A 27,236-nucleotide genomic window follows, 5' to 3' on the forward strand; every position below is an offset into this window, starting at 1 on the left:
GGTGGCTCAATTGTTAAGTGTCTGCCTTTGACTCAGGTCATGATCCCAGGATCCTGGAATCAAGCCCCACATCGGGCTCTCTGCTCGGCAGGAAGCCTGCTTCTCCCTCTCCCTCTCTCCCACTCCCCTGCTTGTGTTCACTCTCACTGTATCTCTCTCTCTGTGAAATGAATAAATAAAACCTTAAAAAAAAAAAAAAGCATTAGTTGGTATTTGTGTCCCATGGCTTTGCTTATATTCCAGCACAATACCACATATCCCTGAGAGGATGTAGGTTCAGTTTAAAAACAACAGTAACAGGTTCTAGTTTTCACTTACTGCTAAAAAATATTCATGTCAGAAGGTGTCATTTTCAGATGTCTGCTTTTCACAGCAAATGTCTCTTAATAACAAATGACAGACCTAAAATTTATTCCTATAAATTAAACAATATATAAGGGTTCATCTAGTTCAGTGATTTTTTTAAGGAGCTGAATCTTTTTCCAGATGTAATCTCACATGAAACTCAAAAAATAAAAAAAGATTGAAAAGAAGGCACTAGTTTCATTAACACAGCAGGGAGGGATATATCAAGCACCTTAATTACAGAGCTGCCCTCTCACCATGACATAGTCAGCAAAGACTGATACTAAGATAGTCCTAAGACATCTAAGGGATCACTGAATAATGTTTGAAAACCACTAATCTAGTTACCCCTCATGATTTACAGGGACACCCATTTAGACCTGCTTTTATCACTGTACCATGGTCTCTCTCAAGTAACAGTTAGTTTTAGGCATAGAAAGGACACATGAATTTTTCATGAATTAGCTAGCTTCTGGGATATCTAATATATGTGTGTGTGTGTGTGTATGCATGTATACACACACCACATATATATGCATACACTACTTATCTGTGCTTACATAAACAACTTGGAATAATTATTTTCTTAATAATAGTACATAAGGGCAACCTAAAGCATTTTTTTTTAAGATTTTTTTTTTTTTTTTAATTTATTTGACGGACAGAGATCACAAGTAGGCAGAAAGGCAGACAGAGAGAGGAGGAAAGAGGCTCCCTCGCGAGCAGAGAGCCCGATGTGGGGCTCGATCCCAGGACCCCGGGATCATGACCCGAGCCAAAGGCAGAGGCTTTAACCCCCTGAGCCACCCAGGCACCCCAACCTGAAGCATTTCTATAAAGAAGGCTCTTAAGACACCTCAGAATCTCACAGACCTGTACCCCTGGGGCAAATAATACATTATATGTAAATTAAAAAAAAAAAAAAGTCTCCTCAGAATCTGTCTAGCAGAGTTTGATCAGGATCCTCCTTAGACCTATCTCTGTTCTTGGAATTCTACCAAGGACTAGAATCATATCTGATCTCTACCTCCTTTTATATTGCAGACAAGCTAGAGAGGGGTCAGATGTAGCAAAAGACAAGGAAAAAAATGACTGCAATGGTCAAAAGGAAAACAAATGGTTTGAAAGGGTCAATTAGGATATTAGAAAATCAAAGTAAAAAAGGAGAAGAGGTAAAACTCTACAATTTAGACATAAAGAGTAACTAACTATCAAAATCAAGTGGATTTCAATTTCATACCATTATTCTAATTCCATAAACAAGAGGAAAGAGCTTCTGCATTGAGCTTAAGAACTAAAGCACTTACCAAGTCTATCGGAAAGATTCTTCTCTAACTTCTCCCACGATGATGTCTGGGACCCCAGAGTTGCTTGCAAATTTTCTATCTGTCGAAGCAACGGTCTTGTTGTTGATGAAACACTTTGACTCAGCTCTTGGTTTCGATTCTCTGCTTCCTGGAGTCTCTGAATCATGAAATTCTTAAGTCATTACCACTAACACCAACGAAAACTCTAAAAAGACTAGCAAACAAACTTAATGAAAGATTTTTGGAAAGTATTATTTCACCAAGAGGAAATTGTTTTTTAATTACATTATTTTCTAATTATTCAATCCTTAGGGTAGTTAGAATGCATAACAGTGTCTAAATAAGTGCTTCTTTACAAAGCTTTTCTAATATAAAGATAGCTTTTGATTACCTTACAGTAAAAAAGACTATCATCCAAACCTCCCAGCAGTTGCCTCATCATCCAAATATTTCTAAGTATTTACAGAAACAGAAAGATCAATCTGCGATGCATTTTCTCTCCCCTTCTCCATGCATGTTCACTGACTGAAAATTAATAGAGTATTGGTATAAAAACTGGAACTGATTATCTGCCCCATGGTAAGCAAAGACTGATACTAATAAACTGGCTATAACAAATGAAAAAAACAATACTAAAAATAAAACTGTCATTATAAAATTACTTTCTACATAACAAAATTAAGGCTCTTCATGTGTATTTTTAAGGTGTCCACTCTGGTATTATTCATCTAAGCTACAAAAATACAGCAAATGATAAACTATGGTAGGAATCTGCTCAATCCCATGATTATCATCTCCACTGGAGGGTTTTATTATTTCCAGGAAGACACATCGTGGATGTGTGTCTAGGAAAACTGTGACAGCACCTGCTGGAGTTCACCGATCTCATGGCGTAAATAATCCTCTTTTCTGGCAGCGGCCTGCTCTGCGCGTTGCAGGGCCAGTCGAAGGTCTCCGACCTGCACCAAGAGAACCAATACACTATGACAAACAACACAAAACATTACTTATGACTTCCGGACTACATGCTGTGTTACGCTGACCTACTGTTTATGTATAATACTTACACTATCCAGTGAGTGCTTACATATGATTATGACGTGACCCATTCATCAAGCAGCTGTGAACTGTATGTATACTCAATAAATATATACTTAGAAAAGCACTGTTAGCATTGTCAGGCCAAAAAAAAAAACAAAAAACAAAAAAAAGGCACATAAACTGACACAGCCACTGCCATGCAAAAGGAGGAGAGACAACGCCTCTACAAATGTCTGCAATGTGAGGCAGAATGTGATAGCTATAAAAGCTAGCTGCTATACTCGTACACTGCTGTAAATGTAAACTGCTATAGTCTTTTTGCAAAACAATACGGCAATATGTTTAAACAATCATAAAACTTTTCACTTTCTTTCACCAGGTCATCTTGGTCTTGAGCATTTATTCAACAGAAGCAAATCTAAATATACAAAGATACTCACCTAACACTATTAGCTAGACTAGCAAAAACAGACAAAGTAAGAAATAGTCTAAATATCCATCAACAGTAATCTATTTTTGCAAATGTTGATACAGCATGAATATTCCCATTAAAAATTATGATGCATGTGAGACAGCTGGGTGGTTCAGTCAGCTGAACATCTGACTCGATTTCAGCTCTGGGTTGGGATCTCAGGATCCTGAGATCAGCCCACTGTCTGGCTCCACACTCAGCAGGGGGTCTACTTCTCTCCCTCTCTCTCTGCTCCTCTCTCACTCATGTGTGCATGCACGCTCTCTTATAAAAAAAAATGAATAAATCTTTAAAAATAATTATGATGGGGGCGCCTGGGTGGCTCAGTGGGTTAAAGCCTCTGCCTTCGGCTAAGGTCATGGTCCCAGTGTCCTGGGATCGAGCCCCACATCGGCTCTCTGCTCAGCAGGGAACCTGCCTCCTCCTCTCTCTCTGCCTGCCTCTCTGCCTACTTGTGATCTCTATCTGTCAAATAAATAAATAAATAATCTTTAAAAAAAAATAATTATGATGGCTGTAAAGAATATGAAAATTTTATAATTTAATCTTAAATGAGAAAGCTGTAAAATAATGATACCAATTATTTAAAAATATATACACAGAGATGAGGATAAGAAGTTAATACCCCAAATTGACATTATTTAGAAATGTGATGATTTTCCTCTTTTAAAGATTTTATTTATTTGAGAGAAAGAGCATGCACACAAGCAGGGAGGGGCAGAGGGAGAGGGAGAGAGAATCCCAAGGAGACTCCGCATAGGGTGCAAAGCCTGATAGGGGGCTTGATCCCACGACCACATAAGATCGTGACCTGAGCTGAATCCAAGAGTCAGATGTTTAACCCACTGAGCCAGCTAAGGCCCCTAAAAAGTGATGATTTATAAATGGTAGCCCCATGTGCTCTGTCTCTCATTCCCCCATTGTTTATTATTGTAGCATACTTTTAATTTAAAATATTAAGATTTTATCCAACCTGGTGGTCAGAAACAAAAGGGGTACATTGATGTGATTTATAATAACAAAATACTGGAAACAGCCCAAATATCCATCAGTAGGAAATGACTGAATTAACAATGGTATAATAACAATATAACAACAGTATAAATAGTAACAGCAACGTATTACAAAACTGTGAAAAGAAATTCTGTAAAAAGCTCTAAGTTCTATTATGGAGTGAATGATCACCAGAATATTTAAAGAAAGTAAACTATAAGATGGTATAAATATTAAATTATATTTTATGTAAGAACTATGAGGGAGATACAAATACATATGGGTATAAATGTATCTGCGTATATATGTGGGGAGGTATATAATTAAGTGTATAGATTTATATACTTTCTTGCATTTACAAACTCTAATAAAATGGATACTTATAGGCAAGGAAATGGGGTGGGGCAGCAAAGCTGGAAGCAAATTTTGTCTTAATAATTGTTTTATAGCTCTCACTTTGGAATCATGTAAACATTTTACATATTTGTGTAAAATTAAATCAAAACTGCACTGGAGTCAATGAGGAGAGAATAGTCTTTTCAACAAATGGTACTGGGACAGCTAGATATCGATGTGCAGAAAACCTAAATGTGAGAGTTAAGACTATAAAATTCTTAGAAGGAAATAGGTAAAAACCTGCAAGACCTTAGATTAAGCAATGGGATCTTAATATGACACTCAAGGCATAGGTAGCAAAAGAAAAAATAGGTAAGTTGGACTTCATCAGAATTTTTTAATTCGTACATCAAAGGACATTATTAAGAAAATAAAAGACAACCTAAAAAATGGGAAAAAATATTTGCAAATCCTATACCCGATGGGAACCTAATGTGCAGAATACATAAAGATCTCTCACAATTAAACAATTTTTTATAATTTTTTTTTTTAAGATTTTATTTATTTGTCAGAGAGAGAGGGAGAGAGAGCGAGCACAGGCAGACAGAATGGCAGGCAGAGGCAGAGGGAGAAGCAGGCTCCCCGCCAAGCAAGGAGCCCGATGTGGGACTCGATCCCAGGACGCCGGGATCATGACCTGAGCCGAAGGCAGCTGCTCAACCAACTGAGCCACCCAGGCGTCCCTTAAACAATTTTTTAAAAGCCTGATTTACTGAAAAACAATCTGAGGGTTTTGAAGGGGCGGGGGGTGGGAGATTGGGGGATCCAGGTGGTGGGTATTGGAGAGGGCACGGATTGCATGGAGCACTGGGTGTGGTGCAAAAATAATGAATACTGTTACGCTGAAAAAATAAATAAATAAATAAATAAATAAATAAATAAATAAAAGCCTGATTTAAAAATGGACAAAGGATTTAGGTATTCAAATAAATTCCTCCAGGGGCGCCTGGGTGGCTCTGCCTTCAGCTCGGGTCATGATCTCAGGGTCCTGGGATCGAGCCCCACATCGGGGTCTCTGCTCGCCCGGGAGCCTGCTTCCTCCTCTCTCTCTCTGCCTGCCTCTCTGTCTGCCTGTGGTCTCTGTCTGTCAAATAAATAAATAAAATCTTAAACAAAACAAAACAAAAACAAAAACAAATTTCTCTAAAGAAGATGCAATAATATATATACAGTCAGGGGCGCCTGGGTGGCTCAGTCAGTTAAGTGTCCAACTCTTGACTTCCATTCAGGTCATAATCTCAGAGTTGTGGGGTGAGCCCACATTGGGCTCCTCCCTCAGAGAGGAGTCTGCTGGAGATTTTCTCTCCCCCTCTCCCACCACATCCCCATAAATAAAGAAATCTTAAAAAAAAAAAAAAAAAAAGATATATATGGCCAGTAAGCACATAAAAAGATGCTCAACACCCTTAGTCATTAAGGAAATATAAACAAGCACACCACAATCAGATACCATTTCACACCCACTAAAAGGGCTATATAATGAAAAAATAAATAAAAAAGACAATACCAAATACTGGCAAGAGGAAGACCATCATATATTCCTGATGGGAATATAAAATGGTGCAATTGCTACAGGAAAGTTTGGCAGGTCCTCAAAAAATTATATATAGGGTAACCATATTGACCCAAGAATATATGTCTAGAAGAACTTAAAATAAATGTTCACACAGAAACTTGTAAATGAATGTTATAATTGTGTTATAGCACCATTAATCATAATAATCAAAAAGTGAAAACAACCCCAAATATCTATCAACTGATCATTTTATAAGAAAAAGCCTGACAAATTTCAGTTTTGCTCCTCTATCTGAACTACACGGACTCCCACAGATGTTGTGAATAAGCTCAGGACTTCTACGGATTCTCCTAAAATTATAAGCAACGCTTAGTATTTATCTCCGTATGTGCAATAACACGATCTTTGCCTTTCATAATATTCTTAAGTTAATCTGAAAAGTAAAAAAAAAACAAAACAAAACAAACCAATACTAGTACAATGTAAGCATCACTTTAACAACAGTTCAAAAACCACACAATTAAGGTTGGCACAATCAAGTACTCTTAGAAAAATGTCCAATAAGGGGCGCCTGGGTGGTTCAGTGAGTTAAGCCTCTGTCTTCAGCTCAGGTCATGATCTCAGGGTCCTGGGATAGAGCCCCATACCAGGCTCTCTGCTCAGCGAGGAGCCTGCTTCCCCCTCTCTCTGCCTGCCTCTCTGCCTACTTGTGATCTCTCTCTGTCAAATAAATAAGTAAAATATTTTAAAAAAAGAAAGAAAAGTGTCCAATAAGATTAGAAAGGAAATTTAGCACATGTACCTACATAAAATTTGATTCAAGTAACTAATGTACTCTTTAATTTGCAAAAGCACAAAGTTTTTAAAGACTAATGTAACTCTATCTATTGCTTACTTGAATTGCTAATGTTTCTTGCTGCTGACGGGCTTCTTCTTGGGCCTTCTCTAGCGCAGTAGAAAGTTCTTCTTTAGCTTTCATTTCACGACTTAGAGCAGCTTCCTGGGCTTCACTATCCTTTGCAGCATTGGCTTTGTGGAGATCAGTAAGTTCTCTTAAAAAATTAGATTGATAATTTCTATTTAAAATAGTTAATTACACAGCCACATTAGTGAAGTTTGCATGTGGATTTCCGTAAGTTACACAACGAGGGAAAGTTCACCATATAATAAACACTGACTACAGTAACAACTCTCTTTTGAACTTGCTTTGACTAGTCACAAGTTCATATACAGCTAAGTTCATAAATATTGTTAGTGATTAGATAACAGAAAATATGTTTTTCAATATCCATTTTGATCATTTTAAATGGGTTGCATATTTGTTCATTTTCTTACTTGTATGCACTATCCAGAGCAGCCTGAATACTTCGGTTCTTTTCCTCAAGTTCATCCATGTCTACCTGAAGTCGGCCAAGATCCTTCTCTTGGCGTTCCACCACAGAATTTAGTTTCTTAATGTTTTCTCTATGTTGTTTCTCAACTTCTTCTTTGCCATCAAGGACCTATATTATAAAAATACACAAAAGTATTTTTTAATAAATAACACCATGGTAAATAATTGTATTTCAGGGATCTTAAGTGTTACAATAATGAAGAAAAATTTTAACACTCACTTATTAAATCGCTTGACAAATTCTTCCCACATAATATACCCTGATAAATCATTCTAAATGTCTTATAAACCATGGCCATTGTTCAGGAAGTAATAACAATATACATTTAGAAAATGATTAACATTCACCTGTTTTAAATGTTGCAAATCTTCTTCTAGGTCTTTAACTTTTTTGTTCAGCTTTGCAATAATATTTTCATTTTCTTTGTCTTTAGCTCTGAATTTCTTAATAATGTTAGAATTATGCAGTTGCTGTTTTGAAAGTTTTTCTCCTGGCAATGGCAAAAAAATAAATAAATAAATTTAAACATTGACTCCTTAAGAATCTGGATAGAACGTTTTATCTAACCAGTGACATAAAATGATAGAGTATTTTTAAAATCACAAAATCATAACCATAAATGTTAAACTGATTTGGACAAGAACCATCCATGAATGCCAAAATTACTAGGTAGGGGGCGCCTGGGTGGCTCAATGGGTTAAGCCTCTGTCTTCAGCTCAGGTCATGATCTCAGGGTCCTGAGATCGAGCCCCGCATTGGGCTCTCTGCTCGGCGGGGAGCCTGCTTCTCCCTCTCTCTCTGCCTGCCTCTCTGCCTACTTGTGATCTGTCAAAATAAAAATTGATTAATTAATTAATTTAAATTACTAGGTAGAAGGATGGTAGGTAATAGGATATTTACACCTTAAAAAAATCATTCACCCCTTAAAAAATCATTCCCATATACTACTATGGCTTATGAAAAGAAAAATGTGCTTGAAAATGTTGAAAAATGGAGATATCTGGCTGTCACCACCTTAACCAAACATTCAGTTCTGGCATCACCCATCGTGGTATATTATTACTGATGTAATGGAGAGGTGGGTACACAGTATCATCAATGATATTTCTTACTAGAAATTTGATCTGAATCTAATCATGAAGAAAGGTATAAACTCCTGAACATGGGGAATATGTAGGACAACTGGCCTGGACTCTACAAAGCCTTCAATGTCATTAAGACAGAGCCATCCTAGATTGGTGGAAGACTAAAAGGACATAATGGTCAAGTGCAATATGCAAACTTTGTCTAGATCTTGGGGCAGGACAAATGACCAGGTATAAAAGTCATTTTTTTAAAGATTATTTATTTATTTATTTGACAGAGAGAGAGAAATCACAAGTAGGCAGAAGTAAGCAGAGAGGCAGCCAGAGAGAAGGGAGAAGCAGGCTCCCTGCTGAGCAGAGAGCCTGATGTGGGGCTCGATCCCAGGACTCTGGGACCATGACCTGAGCCAAAGGCAGAGGCTTAACGCACTGAGCCACCCAGGCGTCCCATAAAAGTCATTTTTAAAGACCATGGAGATAAATAATGAAATACCTGCTGGAGTACACTTCTGAATTAATACTGATTTTCTTAGGTATGATTATGATATCATGCTTGTGAAGCAAAATGTACTTGCTTTTGGGAGATGGAGACTCATAAATTTAGGAGTGGACTATAGATTAACTGCAGTATCTACCAAAATTCCAATGACATATTTCACAAAAATTTTTAAAAATCCTAAAATTCATGCGGAACCACAGAAGACCTCAAACATCCAAAGCAACCCTTAGCAAGAACAAAACTGAAAGTATCACACATTCTCATTTTAAAACATGCTATAAAGCTGCAATAATCCAAACAGTATGGTACTGGCACAAAAACATACAGATCAGTGGAACAAAGTGGAGAGCCTTGAAAACCCACACAAAATTTAGAAATAAATTTACAGCCAACTAATCTTCAACAAAAATGCCAAGAACACATAATGGGGAAAGGACAGTCTCATCAATAAACAGTACGGTGAAAACTAGATGATCATATGCAGCATGAAATTAGACCCTATCACACACCAAATACAAAAGTCAACTCAAAATAGATTAAGGACTTAACATACCTGAAACTGTAAAATTACTAGAAGAAAACAAAGGGAAAAAACCTTCTGTCACTGGTCTTGGCAACGATTTTTTGGGGTATGATCCCAAAAGCACAAGCTTTTACAAAAGCAAAAATAGACAACTGGGATTGCATCAAACTAAAAACATACTGCACAGCAAAGGAAACAATCAATAGACTAAAGAGATAATCTGTAGTATGGAGGAAAATATTTGCAAGCCATACTTCTAATATGGGATTAATATCCAAAATAAACAAAGAACTCATACAACTCAACAGCAAAAAACAAATAAGCCAATTAAGAAATGGGCAAAAAACATGAATAGACTTTTCTCAAAAGAAGACATATGAATGGCCAGCAGATATATGAAAAGGTACTCAACGTCACTAATTGTCAGCGAAATGCAAATCAAAACTATGATGAGATATCGCCTCACACCTATTAGGATACCTATTATCAACAAGACCAATGGTAAGAACTGGTACAGATATGGAGAAAAAGGAACCTTGGTATACTACTGGCAAGAATATAAATTGGTACAGACACTATGGAAAACAACTTGGAGATTACTCAAAAAATTAACAATAGACTACTATATGATGCAACAACCTCACTTTTAGGTATATATCCAAAGGAAATAAAATCAGTATCTCAGAGATATGTACACTCTGTAGCATTATTCACCATATCCAAGTAACCTAAGTGTCCATCAATGGATTAATGGATAAAAAAAAATGTGTTGTGCACAGAAATACAAAGAATTATAAAAGAATACTATGATGATTATATATGCCAACAAACTGGACAACTTAGGAAAAAAAAGGATAAATTCCTAGAAACATAAAATCTCCTGAAACTTAATCAGAAAGAACAAAAAAACCCAAACACGCCAATTGCTAGTAACAATACTGAATTGATAGACAGAAGACTCCTCTCAAAAGACCAGGAGGTCTTCACAGGTGAATTCTGCCATTTAAATAAGAATTAATACCTATTCTTCAAATGTATTCTGTGAGGCCAGCATTATCCTGATACCAAAACCAAAGCCACACACACAAAACTAAACTATAGGCCAATATCCCTGATGAGCAAAGATGAAAAAATCCTCAACAAAATATTAACAAACTGAATTCAATAATACATTAAAAGGATCACGTGATATGATTTCAATGACATGCGGAATCTAAAACACAACAAAAAAAACAAATAAGCGAACAGAAAACTCTCAAAAAGAGGGGAAAAAAGGTGGCTACTGAAGGGGAAGTGGGGGTGAAGGACTGAAATAGGTGAAAGGGATCAAGAGGTACAAACTTCTAGTAATAAAATAAATAAGTCAGCGAAATGAAAATTGCAGTATAGTGAATATAGTTAATAAAACTGTAGTAATGTTATATAGTGACAGATGGCTGATATATTTATGGTAAGCACTGAGTAAAGAATTGTTGAATCACTATGTTGTACACCTGAAACTAATATAACACTGTATGTAATTATACTTGAATAAAAAATTATACTGTGTATACAAATGTGTAACTTGTCTTTGCTATCTAAAATTGTGAGTATCGGGCGCCTGGGTGGCTCAGTGGATTGAGCCGCTGCCTTCGGCTCAGGTCATGATCTCAGGGTCCTGGGATCGAGTCCCGCATCGGGCTCTCTGCTCAGCAGGGAGCCTGCTTCCCTCTCTCTCTCTCTCTCTCTGCCTGCCTCTCCGTCTACTTGTGATCTCTCTCTCTGTCAAATAAATAAATAAAATCTTAAAAAAATAAAATAAAATAAAATAAAATTGTGAATATTTTCCCAGTTCATTAAATATTCTAAAAAAAGAAAAAAGCAGCATTAAGTGTATATAAAGTAATATTATTTAGTCTTGAAAAAGAAGAAAACCCTGCCATTTGTGATAACATGGATGAAAATGGAGGCTGAAATAAGCCAGACTCAGATACTGCATGATCTTACTTATATGCGGAATATAAAAAAGTTGAACTCATAAAAGCAGAGAATAGAATGCTGGTTACCAGGGATGGGGAAAATGTGGAGATATTGGTCAAAGGGTACTAAGTTTCAGTTACGCAGATGAATAAATTCTGCAGATGTGATGTACAGAATGGTGACTACAGTTAATAATACTATATTATACACTTGAAATTTGCTACAAGAATTGATCAGAGGTGTTCTCATCACATAAAAAGATGGTAACTATACGAAGTGATTGATAAATCAATTAGTATGATTGTGGTAATCATTTCATAATGTATATGTGTATCAAAATTATATAAAATTCTTATTACTCAATTATACCCCAATAAAGCTGGAAAAAAAATTTAGGGGTGAAATGTTTTATCTGTCACCTACCTTCAAATGATTTGGCAAAAGGAAAGTGCATGTGTGTGCAGAAAGATATGGAGCAGGTCTGCATAGGTGTTAATAATTGATGAAGCAAGGTAATAAAGTAATCAGCTATTCACTTTTGTGTACTTTCAGCTCTTAGTCTTTCAGATTTTCAACTGTGAATGTAAAAATATTTCTGGGGGAGAGCCACTTGGATGGCTCAGTCAGTTAAGCATCTGCCTTTGGCTTGGGTGATGATCTCAGGGTCCTGGGATGGAATCACACATCAAGCCCCACATAGGGCGCCCTCCTCACCACATAGGGCGCCCTCCTCAGCAGAGAATCTGCTCCTCTCTCCTTCTGCTCTCCCCGCCCCCCCCGAACTTGTGTGCTCTCTCAAATAAATCAATAAAATTAAAAAAAAAAATACTTCTGAGGGATACAGAAGCAGTAAGTAAATAATCCCATATGAGATCATGGTGTTTTCAGTATAACGAACTTCATTAAGCAAAAGAGAACATCATCCCCCTTCCTACCTAAATTAATAAATACCAAAACAGTGACACTTGATATAAATAAATTTTTTTTAAATTATGAAACCATGCACACAGCCCTCTCCTCAGTTTCTAGTGTTGTAACACAGGCAGTTCAAGACCTCAGCATGTCTTGAGATAATGTGTTTTATCAATCTTCCTTTTATTCTATTGCAGTGCTTAGACTGTGCTTTATAATTATCTGTGTAGTTATATTTCCCTCTCATTAAATTGTAAATTCCTAAAAGACAGGGAGTGTGTCCTATGTATTACTGTATCAAACACAGTATCTGGCACACTAACTGTTAAATATTACCTGAATAAATGAAAAAGAAAAATTGGGTAAAATTAACTTTTTCAAATACACTGATTCTGTCCAATTCTTTTCAAACACTTATTCTGGAAATTCTCTTTAGTTCAATGATTTGAAATGTTCATTCCACCACTACTTGTAATTTAATTTTAGAAATAAATGTACGACATTAGGAAAAGAGTAAAATAAATCATAGTATATATAGCCATATAATGGACTTTAATACAGCCATTAATAATGATAGCAAAGCATTTAATAGCATAGGAAAATGTAAAATAATTATAAAAATGTAAAAGATTAAAATTAAATACATGACCTTAATTGTGCTTAACAATGTATTAAAAACAATTTTAAAAAGGAACTAAAAGAAATTGATAGTTCCTTATAAAACCAGATTATGATCTCTTTTTTTTCTTCCCACGCCTCCTAAAACTTCAAAAATTTCTGCAAGTAACAAGAGTTATTCTCAGAACTAGAAAAACCTTAAGAGGAAAAGAAAGACTCACTTAATCACCTTTTCCAAAACTACCTTCTTTCCTATAATACATATAGAAGTTAATCCAGTGTCTATTTATAATAATTTATCCCATGAAGGATATTTAATTTCTATAACCTAGCTAATTTTAGGTCTTTTCATAGAGTGCTAAGTAACTGAAAAATTAAAACAAGAATATAATGAAAAGTTCACTATCAAACAACCAAACAATATGATGATACTACATAATACTCAAGCTAGAGATTCAGATACTATATAAACTCCAGGATTATAACCTTCAAATATCTTGGGTTACATGACAGGCTCTAAAACCTGTTAAAAGCTTTTACATGAAAGCACACATAGTTATTTTTCAGCAAGTTATTTTTTTTTTTTTTACCTCCCTAGAAACAAAAAGCTACATACATGCATCTCTGCCTCTGTTCACGTTGCTCCCCATTCTTCCATAAATTGTCACCTACCATTTCTGAGGTTTAAGCACAAATCTTTCTTGCTTCCAATTATTTTTTATTGGGAAGTAGCAGCTAATGATGTGGCAAGCATTTCCCTTGTTACAGTATTTTTCATAGTTAACTAAACACGCACCTTCTTCCATTAATCCTCGGATCTGCTCATCTTTCTCTTTCAAAAGATCTGAAGTCTCACTACTATTTAATCTAGTAGCAAGTTCTTCCTTCATACTTTTAATTTCCTAATTTAAAAAAAAAAAAGAATTTGAATACCATAAAGAATTTCACCTGGGCATATTTTTCAATTTTTTCCATATTCAAAGAAGTCATCAATAATGAAATTCTCTATAAAGATCTGTTAAGTTTTATTCTGTTAAACTGAGTTTATTACCTCAGTTAATTAAGTAAACAGTTTGAAAACAACATAAAAGGGGCGCCTGGGTGGCTCAGTGGGTTAAAGCCTCTGCCTTCGGCTTAAGTCGTGATCCCAGGGTCCTGGGACTGAGCCCCTCATCAAGCCCCTCATTGAGCCCCGCATGGAGCCCCACATCAAGCCCCGCATCGTGCCCTCTGCTCAGCATTCACCAGCCCCCACCCACCTGCCACCCTGCCTACTTGTGATCTGTCTGTCAAATAAATAAACAAAATCTTAAAAAATAAATGTTAAAAAAAAGAGAAAACAACATAGAAAACTTGAACTCAGATATAAACAGGTTTTAATATGGAAATGCAAATGAGAATAAGTTAACTTTCAAAATCTTTCTTGAGTACCTCTATACACATATTATCAGGTTAAGCATTGTATTTGGTACAACATATTTCTCCATTTTTCACTGTATTTCTTTTCCTCATCTAAAATTTGCACTTGCTAGTGCATTGTGAAATGTGGGAAAACATATAAGGTTCAATCTACTTTAATAAAGCAGAGATTCAGCACAAACATATCCAGACAGTTTATCTCTTAAAACCACAAATGGAGGAGCGCCTGGGTGGCTCAGTGGGTTAAAGCCCCTGTTTTCAGTTCAGGTCATGATCCCGGGGTCCTGGGATCGAGCCCCACATTGGACTCTCTGCTCAGCGGGGAGCCTGCTTCCCTTCCTCTCTCTCTGCCTGCCCCTCTGCCTACTTGTGATCTATCAAATAAATAAATAAAATCTTTAAAAAAAAAAAAACCCAAAAATGGAAATATGAAAAGTGTTCTATGATTTAAAATAAGGTTTTAAGCAATGATCTGAAACCAAACAGCTAAAAACAACTATCATTAGGTACTTGAACCATGCTTTGTACCTATTGTCATTTTATCCTCACAACAATCCTATGAAGGAAATACTTTATTCAACTACACAAATAAGAAAACCAAGACAAAACCAGACTGAATAAACTTTGAAGGTCAGAGAGCTATTAAGTGGTAGAGTTTAACTTGATTAAATTAAATTTAAATTAAAATTAAGTGGTAGAGTTTAACTTGAAACCAGGTTTATGAGTCCACAAAGCCCATGCTCTGAACCATCCACAACACTGCTGCACATTTTTCAGGTGTCAAAATCTTATTCACCCATCAAGGCCCAGTAAGACTATCCTGCCTTCCATGAAACTTTCCTCAATTCCCCTGGTCAGACTTCGTCCTCCCAACTGCTTATTTGTCTTTCTCTGTAATTTATTTCATTCTGCCTAGCCCTACATAGGTGTTGACATGATCTGTTTTCCATCATTAGAAAAGCCAACTCTTCACTTAAAGTACTTCAATTCACCCTGAATTTCCTACAGATCCTAAGTTTGGGTCGGGGGGTGGGGTTCCATACATAGCAGTACACAAAAAAACGTGTTAAAACTTGGGGCCCAAGCTTTTCCCCACCTATAGCCCACGGTTTGGGTCTAATTTAGATCTACAATTCAAAGTACATCATAGAAAACAAGCATTATATAAAATCTAATTTCTCAGTTAGACTGGTCTAGATGCAATACAGGAGGGACAAGAAGAGGTAAGTTGGTTAGGCAGTCTCAGGTTATTGTCAGTATCTGAAACAAGCTAGCTAATTAAAGCAACCTAAGCAGAAGAAAGTCTATGACTTACTCCTCTTCTGTAAGAGTATACAAAGAAAAAATACAAATATTAACACTGGTCAAGAAGAAGGAGAGCAACTTAACTGAGAAGGGCAAATGATGAGAAACACTATTAATAGTTATGACTTACTCCTCTTCTGTAAGAGTATACAAAGAAAAAATACAAATATTAACACTGGTCAAGAAGAAGGAGAGCAACTTAACTGAGAAGGGCAAATGATGAGAAACACTATTAATAGTTGAGATAGAAAAAATAATCACTAACCTTAGCTGGTTACCTATTTCTGAAATAGCCAACAGCTACAAGTTTTAAGAATTAGAACAATGATTCCCAAACAGGAGTGACTAAGCTCTCAAGAGGATATTTGGCAAAGTCTGCCAACATTTTCAATTATCTCAACTCAGGAAAGGGTTTGATGATTGTGCACTGGGAGATGGGGAGGAGAGGGTGACACTGGTGTCTTGTAGGTAGAGGACTGGATGCTAGTAAACACCCTACAATGTAAAGAAAAGTCCCATACAGCATAAATCATCCAGCCCAAAATATGAATAGTGCTGAGAAGAAATCCTGTATTAGGATAAATCAATATGCTTCACAAGAGTCACTAACCCTTGCAATTTTTTTGTTTTAAAATTATTTTGACTTGAAGAAGTACATATATGTCTGAAGTGATTCAACAGTAATAAATGGGAGCAATGATATATTTTTTAAATTTACACAGTGCCTTTTAGATTTAATTGTTACGTATTTTAATGAAATTATTATTTATGAAAATTATCCTAATGATGCTAGCTATGTATCTTGCAAGGACTTATAGATACATTATACAAATACTGGCTTAGATTCTTTTAAAACGTCAAGAACCTATAAATCTAAAGATATTTAAAAATCTACAATTTAAATGTTAATATACTATATGGTATCCTTTAATCTTACTTCTCTTTTTTTCCATACCAAAATATTATGAATGCATCCCTCAAAAATCCATTTTTGTCCAAAATTTAATTAATACTATTTTTAACTTTCATTACCTTTTTAGCAGCATCTCTCTCTTTGCAGGCTAGCTGAACTTTCTTTTCTGCTTCTGCAATTCTTTGAGTAAATTCATCTTTCAAGGAAGTAATGCTGCTGCTTTCTTCTTTCACTCTAAACATTTCACTAAATTAAAAACAAGAGACACAGAGATACTTGTTTACACATTCCTAGGTAACAAGATGAGTGCAGTTTGCAAAAGGAAAACAACACTGTCTTCAACATATGTTGAAGACTAAAACAAATTAGTTTTAGCCTTGTTACTTTCAAGAAAAAAAAGCACCTGCTTAATTTATTTTAGAACACCTAAACAAAAACCCATTATAAAATGAAAATGTCACCAATATTTGATGTGTAAAAGTAAGATAAACAAAATTTTTCATTTTTGAATCTATTACATTTTACTAATCACCTCCTTAGAGCAAATATTCAGTGGTTTTTTTTTAATATCACACTTTTCTTTAAATATATGTTTTAAATCTCTAATCCTAAAAGGTAAAATGGTTTTTTGTGTTATTTTTGCAAAATAACACTTTTCTCTTCAATGCCAAAGGTAATATGATAAAGATAATGTGAGGAGAAAAGAAATCTCTATGGTGGGAATTTAAAAACTACTGCATTTCCTTTCTTTCTTTCTTTCTTTTTTTTTTTTTTTTAAGATTTTATTTATTTATTTGTCAGAGAGAGAGAAAACAAGCAGGGAAAGTGGCAGGCAGAAGGAGAAGCAGGCTCCCGGGTGAGCAAGAAGCCCAATGTGAGACTTGATCCCAGGACCGTGGAATCATGACCTAAGCCAAAGCAGACAGTTAACTAACTAAGCCACCCAGATATCCCACTATTTTATTTTTTTTTAAATTTTTTTTAAAGATTTTATTTATGTATTTGATAGACAGAGATCACAAGTAGGCAGAGAGGCAGGCAGAGAGAGAGAGGAGGAAGCAGGCTCCCTGCTGAGCAGAGAGCCTGATGCAGGGCTCGATCCCAGGACCCTGAGATCATGACCTGAGCCGAAGACAGAGGCTTCAACCCACTGAGCCACCCAGGCACCCCACCACTATTCTATCTTCAACAATTATACACAAGTTAAATTTTAAACATTTTAGTTTAAAATACAGTCTTACATAATAACCAAGTATTTGGGCCTCTACAAAACATACAAAATTTTTCACATATGTAAAATACTTACTCTTTCAGATTATCATAGGCTTCTTCTAGAAGTGCTTTTTCTTTACTAAGAGATAATAACTGAGCCTCCCTTTTATCCAGTTTCTCATTCAGAAATTCAACTCTCTGAATAAGGAGAATACACAAAAGTCAAACATTTAACCTTAAAAAAAGAAAACCACTTCTACATGCAGGTGATGAGTTGTAAAGGTAACCTAATCACTGTAATAAATAAAACAGCATTTTCTCATAAAAAGAATTAAAAACAATATTGAGAACACACTGGATTCAGAACAAGAACTCATACATTGCTGGTAGGAGACTATAAATTAGAACAACCACATACCTGGTAGGAGTATAAATTAGTAAACCACTTTGGAAAACAATTAGACAACATCTAGCTGAAGACCTACATGCTCTTTAATGTAGAAAATTCTTTTAGATATATTTTAGAGGAGAAAACTCTTGCATAAATATACAAGAATATTTATAAGTTTGTTATAGCAAAAATCTCGGAAAGGTGTGCACATCCACCAAAAGAGGAAGGAAGCTAGAGAAAATAAAAAAAGAAAGACCCCTTCTTGGGTCTTCCATAATATTCTGTATCTCAGCTAGGTAGTGGATATACAAGTATGTGTCTGTTACTCCATTTTATTCTTTAATCCAAATATGTAACATGTAACTTTTCTTTTAGTATGATACTTTGCATTTAAAAAATAAAACCAATTTTATAAAATCCATAGGAATGTAACTTTAAAATCTCCAGAATATTATCAGTATAAAGCTAAACAAAAAGGAATGGTTAGAATATCTTACCCTTAGGTCTTGCTGATGTAGTGATTAACTTGAATATGAGGGGAGAAATGATGCTTTTATGCAGTAAAAAAAATAGTCCTACCTGATTGAGGTCTAGGATAATTTAGAAATCACTTACCTTCTGAAAGTAGCTCAAAAATATCTTACTGATATTAAATAGTGTTAGTTTCAGGAATTCAAACTGCTATTATAGTTAGAGCATGGCATTTCGTTTGTGAATAGTATTAAACCTAGGTAACAGAATCTGGCACTTTTTTTTACATTAAATAATTCAATACATGGCACTTACAGGACATTTCTTCAAGACATCCTATATCTCAGAGGAGTCTATTAAAGATGCCAAATCCAACTCAATTTCTATATCTAAAAATCATAGGAAAAACCAAAACTGTGACTTAATGTTAAAGAATTTATACCACTTTCCTTTTATATGTATCAGGTAGAAGCAATTTGTCATTCCTAAGCAATACCATTACTCTTTGGACATTTCCCATTCTTATTCATGTAAGAAAGCTATCAGGGAAACATCAAAATAACATAAAAGAGAAAACAAACAAGTAATTAGTAACAACAGAAACACACTAATAAATAATTAAAGACTACATTTTTTCATTTAAGATTTGCTGCAAATAATATGAACACTGAAAATTTTTTTGATGTAGGAAAAACCATACATTTGTATTCATTTCAGAACCTTTATCTAGAAAGGATTTAAAGATATCTGTTACCTTAAGATAATCCTTTGCAAAATGACAAATTAATGAGCACAGCATACAAGAATTTTAAGGTGAAAGGACTCAACAGTGATGGTGCAAGATGGAAACTTTTTTATGCTTAGTTATATTGAAATGTCGATTTATGTTATCATAGTTGTCTCAGAGAAATTTCAAATAATTTAGTATCAATAAATCAACTTTAAAATCCTTAATGCCACACTTAAATGTCAAAATGCCCACCTTTTTTAATCAGTACAAATCATTATACAACACTGAATGTTAAAAATAAACAACTAAAAGAAAATAAACAATGATTTAATCTCTGGAAAGCATATCCCCAAATCCCCTTCCAGTCTCTAGAGTTACCTTGCAAACATTTTCCTTTTCAGAATGCGCTTCCGGCTTACTTTCAGCAGCTTCACACTCCTCAGCCACCTTGTCTGAGAGAGTATGTCCTTCATTTATTGGTGTAGCCGAAACCAAAATATCAGGCTGTTCACAATTAACAGGTGTTGCACTTCGTCCACTTTCTTCCATTTCCGTTTCCTCCGTGGGTACAATTAATGTTTCATTCACTGCTTCTTCCGATTTTCCTTCAACAGATTCATTTATTTTAGTTTTGGGAGTTGAAGGATTAACTATAATAGGTACTAAAGCATATCCCTTCCCTGACAGTTCATCATCTGAATTGATTTCACTTACACTACGGCTATCTAATGACTGTACACTAAACGAGTCTATTCTTTCAAAAGCATCAGATGAGCAGCAACTCTCAGTGAGTTTTTGGAAATCATCTAAACGATTATATTCGGGACAGGCAGATGCCGAGAGAAGCTGAAAAGATGTCTGCATCAAGTGAAGACTTGATTTGGAATCCGTAGTCTCTTGTCTCGAACTTGCTGAGCTCTCACTTATTACACTTTCATGATCTAAAACTTCAATGTCACTGGTGGTAGAAGTACCGGACGAGAAGGTGCTAACAGGAGGTGACGGTGTGTTACTCTGTCTGTCCTCATGTTTTTGTTCCTTAGGTTCCAAAGCCATGTCCTTCGTGTCTGCTGCAGACATATTAGATATGTTTTCTCTAGTTGTTTTCACATTGCTTACACTTTCCGATACTTTCAAATGTACAGTTGACACCTTCATATCAGATTCTTTATTAACAGTTTCTTCATGCTTGCCCTCAGTTTTAGGCGACAGAGCATCTACTGCTGGAGTTTCCCCTGATGCAGATGGGGTAGAGTCTTTTACTTTTGACTCAGTTGTTTCAGATGTCCTTGACTGTCCAGTGTGCAAGGATTCCTGTAAAGTGCTCTTCACTTCTTCTTCTGGTCGTTGTGATTTAGCTGGTGGTTTTGACACCACTGGACTCTTCTGAATGGTCTGAACATCCGTTGGAGAGAGAAAGGCACTGAAGAAATTTTCAGATTCATCCACCACAGTTCTCCGAACTGGCTTTGTAATTGCTTTAGGAGAGGCTACCGGCTGACTCTGAGGTTCAGTGTTTGACTTTAACCCCCAGGTTGAAGAATCCCATCTTCCACTGACAGGAGGACTTATTCCTTTGACAAAATAAAATAAATAAATAAATATTTTATGTTAATATTACAATCATTATAAGTCAATATAAATAAAGTTTAAAAAAGGGAAATTTACGGAATACAACCTATAATTTGGACCTGTTAAGATCCCTGCTTACTGTGTAATTCATTAGTTCATTGTTGAACTTTGGGCCTTAATAAGGAAAACTGATATGGATCTGCCCAAAAGGAACTAGGAGCAAAGATTAGAGGCCAAAATGGGCCTGGCCTACCAGAAGCAAGTATGTTATAACATTAAATAACACATTAAGAGAGTACCAGTATATGTTCTATAACTCATGCTAAATCTAAGACACACATCATGCATCTCACAATAGGCGGTACCCTCACTTACAGGTCATGCATGAGTAATCATACCAAACTGACCCTACCTTCTATTCAGTTAGTTTAATTTTATCCTTCTATTAATTTTATTCTTCTAATATCAGTAATAAAATATGGTTATGAGTTGGACAGAGGGTAACACTCAAAAACTAAACTCAACATACTGATGACAAATGTTCTTTTCCAAAGATCAAAGTAAACTGATGGGAACAGTACCTTCTAGAGGACAAATTCACTTTTATCTACTTAATGACAAGCTCATTCTCCAAGTGTCACTCTCCAAACCCACTCTATGAGAAAGTTTTGTTCCCTTCCTAAATTCCAAATCTAGGAGGAATTTAGAAGGTCTTATGAATTTCAGGGCCACCTAGCTGGCTCAGTCAGTGGAGCACGTACTTCAGTCTCAGGGTTGGGGGTTTGAGCCCCACATGGGGTATAGAGGTTACTTATAAATAAAATCTAAATGGGGTGCCTTGGTGGCTCAGTCAGTTAAGCTTCCAACTCTTCATCTCAGCTCTATTCTTGATCTCACAGCCAGAGTTCCAGGCCCACACGGGGCATGGAGCCCAGTGTGGAGCCTACTTTAAAAAAATAATAAATCAATAAAATAATGCCTAAAAAAAGGTCATATGAATTTCAAAGATGTTCATTTTTTTTAAGAAGTATTGGGGTTTTTTTAAATATATGTATAGATGGTAGTTTACATTATGGCTTTTTAAAAAAGTACACTAAGGAGAAAATAACTCCTGGGTAAAAAAAGATAATTCAGTCACAGAAATACATGCTACTAAAAAACCCAATGATAAACAAAAATGACATATTTACTAAAATATTTAAAGCATTTCTTTTAAAAAAAATTCTTTTTTCTAAACTCAAAAGTGGCTGAGTAGAATTACCAAAAATTCTGCACAATTAGAAGTTGGTGGGGCATGAACAAGCACTGAAAAATCTCCTAAAACTATTAAGCCCTAAATTAAAGTCTATCCTATAATACAGCTTCAGATGTATCGAAGTATGTAGGAAACTTCAGTTTGGGGTCAATTTTATACCCAATGGTTTAGTATATGAAAACACTGAAAAAAAAGGAAAAAGCCAAAAGTAAAGATGCAAATGAACAAGCATGATTAAGGGTGTTAATTAGCTTAATTTAGTAGGTCATCTTAATGAACGACAAAAGTTAAATTTGCCTCTTGAAGAAGCTGAAGAATGTTTTATATAAATCCCAGGGGTCATCAGATATCCACTGGTCATCTTTGAGTAAGGCAATGTAAAACACAGGTGATCAATAAGTATTCACAGCATTTCACTAAATCTGAGTCTATTCTGGATAACCTATTTTGAAAAATGAATCGTACAGACTGATATGGGAAACAAAGGCACAAGAAAAATTATTAAATTTCCTTACTACTAGCAGTCCATTGACAAGTCCTTGAAACAGGCAGAGTTCCTTTAGGAACTCAGCTGCCTCAACGTCAATACTTGGCTAAGGGCAAAAGGAAATCTTAGCCAGACCCCCCAAATCCTGTAAGTCTACTATAAAATATAAAAATTCCTTTAGAAATCTCCTTTATCGCTATCCCCAAGATATATGTTGGCAATCATCCTCCCAAAGATATGACCCACCAATATACATCTGGAGAGTCTCACAACTGCGTTTTTACTAAGCAGCAATAAATGACCTTCTCCTAACAACAGCTAGCCCCACTTGAAGGTATAAAATGGGCCACTCATGACCCCGGTGCAGCTCTTTCTGCCCATGGGTCCTGTCCCTGCGCTTTAATAAAACCACCAAGAATTCTTTCTTGGATGTGAGCTTCAAACCCTAACATCTTTCTTACATCATAGAGGATTCAAGCCCCGGATTTCATAAAATGAGTATCCTTATATCTAAAGTTTATACTCTGTCTCTTCTAAAGTTTAGTAATTCAAAATGCAGGGTATCTGTGAAAGAGGAAGTTGAGATACTCCAACAAGGTCCTATAGCACCTCGTATAAGGTAGGAAGATCATGACATACAGCCATGGGCCAAAAATATCTTAAAATGGGGTACCTCCAACTTAGGTCCTGACTTTTCAAAGATGTATATTTAAAAACAAATCGGAAAGAATTAGTCGACAATCACTGAATTCTTTTTCCACAGCGGTTCAGAGCCCCCACCCCAATGGAAATTTTTACCCCTCATACCAAAATGCGGAGCTGTTTCTTAGAGCCAAAGCAGCCGAAGACCCCTGTAAGATTCAGCTCAAGAAATGTGCAAAGGGAGACGCAGCTCTTTGGAAATACAATGGGACGCAACCCAAAACTCCTGGGCCGGCTCGCACGGGTGATACCTCCACCATGTTCTGCCCCTCCCCTGCTGTGTAGCCTGGAGGAAGCTACTCTGCCTCTCTCAGCCTCGCTTTCCCCTTCCGTAAAACACCGACTGTAACCAGCCTAACTGGGGGAGCTGTCTGGGAAATGGGAAACCCATAAAAAAGCACATTCCGCGCCACCAAGCACAGCGTGCTCATTAAGGGGCAGGGGCTGTTCCTCCTGTCCCGGCTGATGGTCTTCAGATGCTGGCTCCTCAGTGTCCGCAGCGCGCAGCAATCCCAGTTTCTGGGTGCTCGCGCCCCGGACTACGTCGAGAGAGGGCGGGGCAGAAGCCCGACAAATCGCGACCCGGACTTCCAAGGCCCGCAGGACCCGCACCCGGGGCCACAGGTACCAGGGACCTGGGATTTCCCTCAGGAAAGCCGCGAAAACCACTTCGAGAAAACGAGCCTTTGTGGACGGCTGGGGAGACGGAACTCGCTCAGAACTCCGTCAGCGGGGAAGGATCCCTGTCTGCACCTCTTCGCCTGTTTGCCTCCGCGAGCGCAGGGACCCCCGGGGCCCCGCTCCTCTCTCTCCCCTACCTGGCTCCCCGTACGGAATCGTCTCGGCCCAGGCGCTCGGCTCCTCTTCCTGGATATCCAGGACCCTGTCGATGGACTTCTGGGCCTGGGACAGGGCCTGCTTCGCGAAGCTGGAGAGCTGGGAGGCGTTGAACCAACTCATCCCCCCTCCTCAGCCCGCAGCGGCGGCGGCAGCACCAAGCGAGAAGGCCGAGGGCCAGCCGAACGGCCTCAGGCCCGGGGAAAGGTGCACCGGAACGGCCTCGCCCCCTTCTGCACTCAGCGGGCCCTGTCAGCGGCTGGCCATGACCCCGACCGTCTCCCCCGATCCCGGGATGTTACCCTCAGCCCTGCCCGCACAGCTGGGACGAAAGGCGCGGACTGCGCATGAGCCGGCTTCTTCCACGTACACAAGCACCAAATCCGGGAGCCCAGAGTTCCGTCAATAGACGGAAGAACAGGAGGAGCGCTGACGTCACATCCGGGACCCGAAGCTTGCCATTAGTTACGAAGAACGCAGAACGATTTCTGTTGATACTGATTCCAGGCATGGCGCGCAAATCCCTGGGCACAGAGAAGCTCTGTGGCTACGAGCAGAGGTACACTCGTCTGGGTGAGAAACCCAGTTTTCACGCCAGCTCCTTCCTAGGAAGAAGCTCAACGTACTTAAAAGCTAGTCCCTGGCCAGCAAAAATTTGCAAACAAAGGTAGTTCGGCTTTCCCTATTAGCGCTCCGTCTGAAATATTTAATCAGTCCTGTGTTAACGTGGCCTTCAGGTGGAACCCTGGGTTTGGGTTTGCCTAAAAATACTGGACATTTTATAAGGCCTGATCCAGTCTAACTGATGAATACGTCTTCTGTAAGGTGTTAAAAGTTAGAGCGAGTGTACGGAAGGCACAACCTCTTCACAATGCAGGGCCACTCTCGGTCCCAGGCAAAAGAAAACTTGAGAAGCACTAAAACTATTACTCTATTAATGTGCGTTGTGGACATTTAAACTACACCTTTTTCTGCATTCACTCTTCAAACATTTCACTCTTTGAAAAAAAACCCAAATTGCTGTCCTTCCTTATCTGGTCAGTAGCTATGGGATTTGGACACTGTAGCTTCTGTCAACATTTAAAACCGGATTCCATACAAAAATCCGGATTTCCAGATGCTTTTGAAATATATGGATACCAAAATGGGACAGTTAGTTGAGTTGAGGTCATTGCCCTTTTGGACAAATAATTTTCACTCCCAATTTGCCACAAACCCCACTAATCTTATTAAACCTATTATACCTCCCTGCTGTGATTATTTACATTATTGCCTGTCCCCTATATTTGAGTATTTTACCCCAGTATAAACTATGCCATAATGACTACAAGTAAACATGAAAATAGTTCCCATATCCAGGGACAGGTATTCAGCTTCAATACCTTTTACAAATTATTATATATAAGGTAACCTTTGCAATAATTAATATTCATTTGGACAACCACAATTAAATGAGTATTAAATCAAGCAAGAAATAGGCTATGTTCAACATGTTCTAGATGTCAGGGTGTAAGAGAGAATGTCATCTAAAACTTAATTTTCTTTTTTTCTTTAGAGGGACATCTTTTTATATGTGGGTGCTTTTTTCTTTAAAACAGTATCAGGGGCACCTGGGTGGCTCAGTGGGTTAAAGCCTCTGCCTTCGGCTCAGGTCATGGTCTCGGGGTCCTGGGATTGAGCCCCGCATCGGGTTCTCTCTGCTCAGCAGGGAGCCTGCTTCCCCCTCTCTCTCTCTGCCTGCCTCTCTACTTGTGATCTCTCTCTGTCAAATAAATAAATAAAATCTTTAAAATAAATAAATAAAACAATATCAGATTTAAATTCTACCCTTGAGAAGTTATAATCTTCCAATAATTTCATCTAACCAGTAAAAATTTTCATATTAAAACTCTTAATATTTAGTAACCTACACAAGTGGCAGATTACCCATGAAGTATTTTGATGTTTGTTGAACTTAAATAAACTGACTGCATAGGAGCTTGGGGCTGACTGGGATTGGAATCCCAATTCCAAGATTTCTAATTGTACAGTTTTGAGTAAATGATGTAAACTTTTTTTTTTTTTTAAGACTTCCTTATTTTAGAGAGAGGGAAGGGAGGGCTTAAGGAGGAGGACAGAGAATCCTCAAGCAGACTCACCACCAAGCTCGGAACCAGACACGGGTCTCAGTCCCAGGACCCCAAATTCTTGAACTGAGCAGAAATCAAGAGTTTGGTCCCTTAACAGACTGAACCACCCAGGCCCCACTGATTAAACTTTCTAAAACCTTTGAGCTCTCAGATGGAGATATTACCACCCTCTCACAAGGCTACTTTGAGAATTATTAGAGCATCTGTATAAATGTTAGTTGCTTCATGTTAAAAAACTTAAACTGAAAAAAAAAAAAATTTAAACTGATTCTGTAACTTTTTAAATAAAGCATATCTACGGATCTCCTATGACTTTATGATGAAACAAATTATTTGTCAGTTTGGAGGTAGAAAGAATAATGAGTAAAAATTTAACCCAGCGACATGTAATTACAAGTCTTTTGAGTAGAAAATTGTCATCTAGTCAAAAATTGAAATACAAATGCATGTTTCCCACACTGAGATACTCAAACTCATTTTTCAAAACTTACACTCAATTTTGTTTTAAGGCTTAATTTTAGTTTTTTAGGGGGAAAAGGGCATTTTAAGAGACCTTAATATAAAAAGATTCTATTTCATTATTACATTTGAGCAAATTAAATCAGGAGATATTTATTGTGGTAAAAGTATTAATGCAGGTACCATAAAAATTCTGTATTAGTAACCCTGCTACACATCTGAAAATTATTCCCTACATTACTATGGAACTACTTATTACTATCCTTAATGTACTTTAAAAAACTTCAGTGAGAA

At 37.0% G+C, this 27,236-nt stretch overlaps 1 protein-coding gene across 2 annotated transcripts in view; it reads right to left on the bottom strand.

The window, feature by feature from the left end:
- Nucleotides 1-24,835, bottom strand: part of LOC111144175 (TATA element modulatory factor 1) — a 35,053-nt gene extending 10,218 nt beyond the window's left edge. For both annotated transcript variants that reach the window (XM_022498358.1, XM_022498359.1), the window contains exons 1-10: nucleotides 24,336-24,835; nucleotides 19,880-21,075; nucleotides 18,004-18,107; nucleotides 16,817-16,943; nucleotides 13,857-13,962; nucleotides 7,812-7,954; nucleotides 7,406-7,572; nucleotides 6,966-7,122; nucleotides 2,519-2,611; nucleotides 1,653-1,809 (exon numbers count right to left, since the gene is read on the bottom strand). In XM_022498358.1, the coding sequence (XP_022354066.1) occupies nucleotides 1,653-1,809; nucleotides 2,519-2,611; nucleotides 6,966-7,122; nucleotides 7,406-7,572; nucleotides 7,812-7,954; nucleotides 13,857-13,962; nucleotides 16,817-16,943; nucleotides 18,004-18,107; nucleotides 19,880-21,075; nucleotides 24,336-24,477 (2,392 nt within the window). In that variant the 5' untranslated portion in view covers nucleotides 24,478-24,835. The remainder of the gene's footprint in view (nucleotides 1-1,652; nucleotides 1,810-2,518; nucleotides 2,612-6,965; nucleotides 7,123-7,405; nucleotides 7,573-7,811; nucleotides 7,955-13,856; nucleotides 13,963-16,816; nucleotides 16,944-18,003; nucleotides 18,108-19,879; nucleotides 21,076-24,335) is intronic.
- Between the last annotated feature and the right edge of the window lie 2,401 nt (nucleotides 24,836-27,236).

This window comes from Enhydra lutris, unplaced genomic scaffold (genome assembly GCF_002288905.1).
Source record: "Enhydra lutris kenyoni isolate GAN:26980312 unplaced genomic scaffold, ASM228890v2 scaffoldscaffold10, whole genome shotgun sequence".
Taxonomy (NCBI): domain Eukaryota; kingdom Metazoa; phylum Chordata; class Mammalia; order Carnivora; family Mustelidae; genus Enhydra; species Enhydra lutris.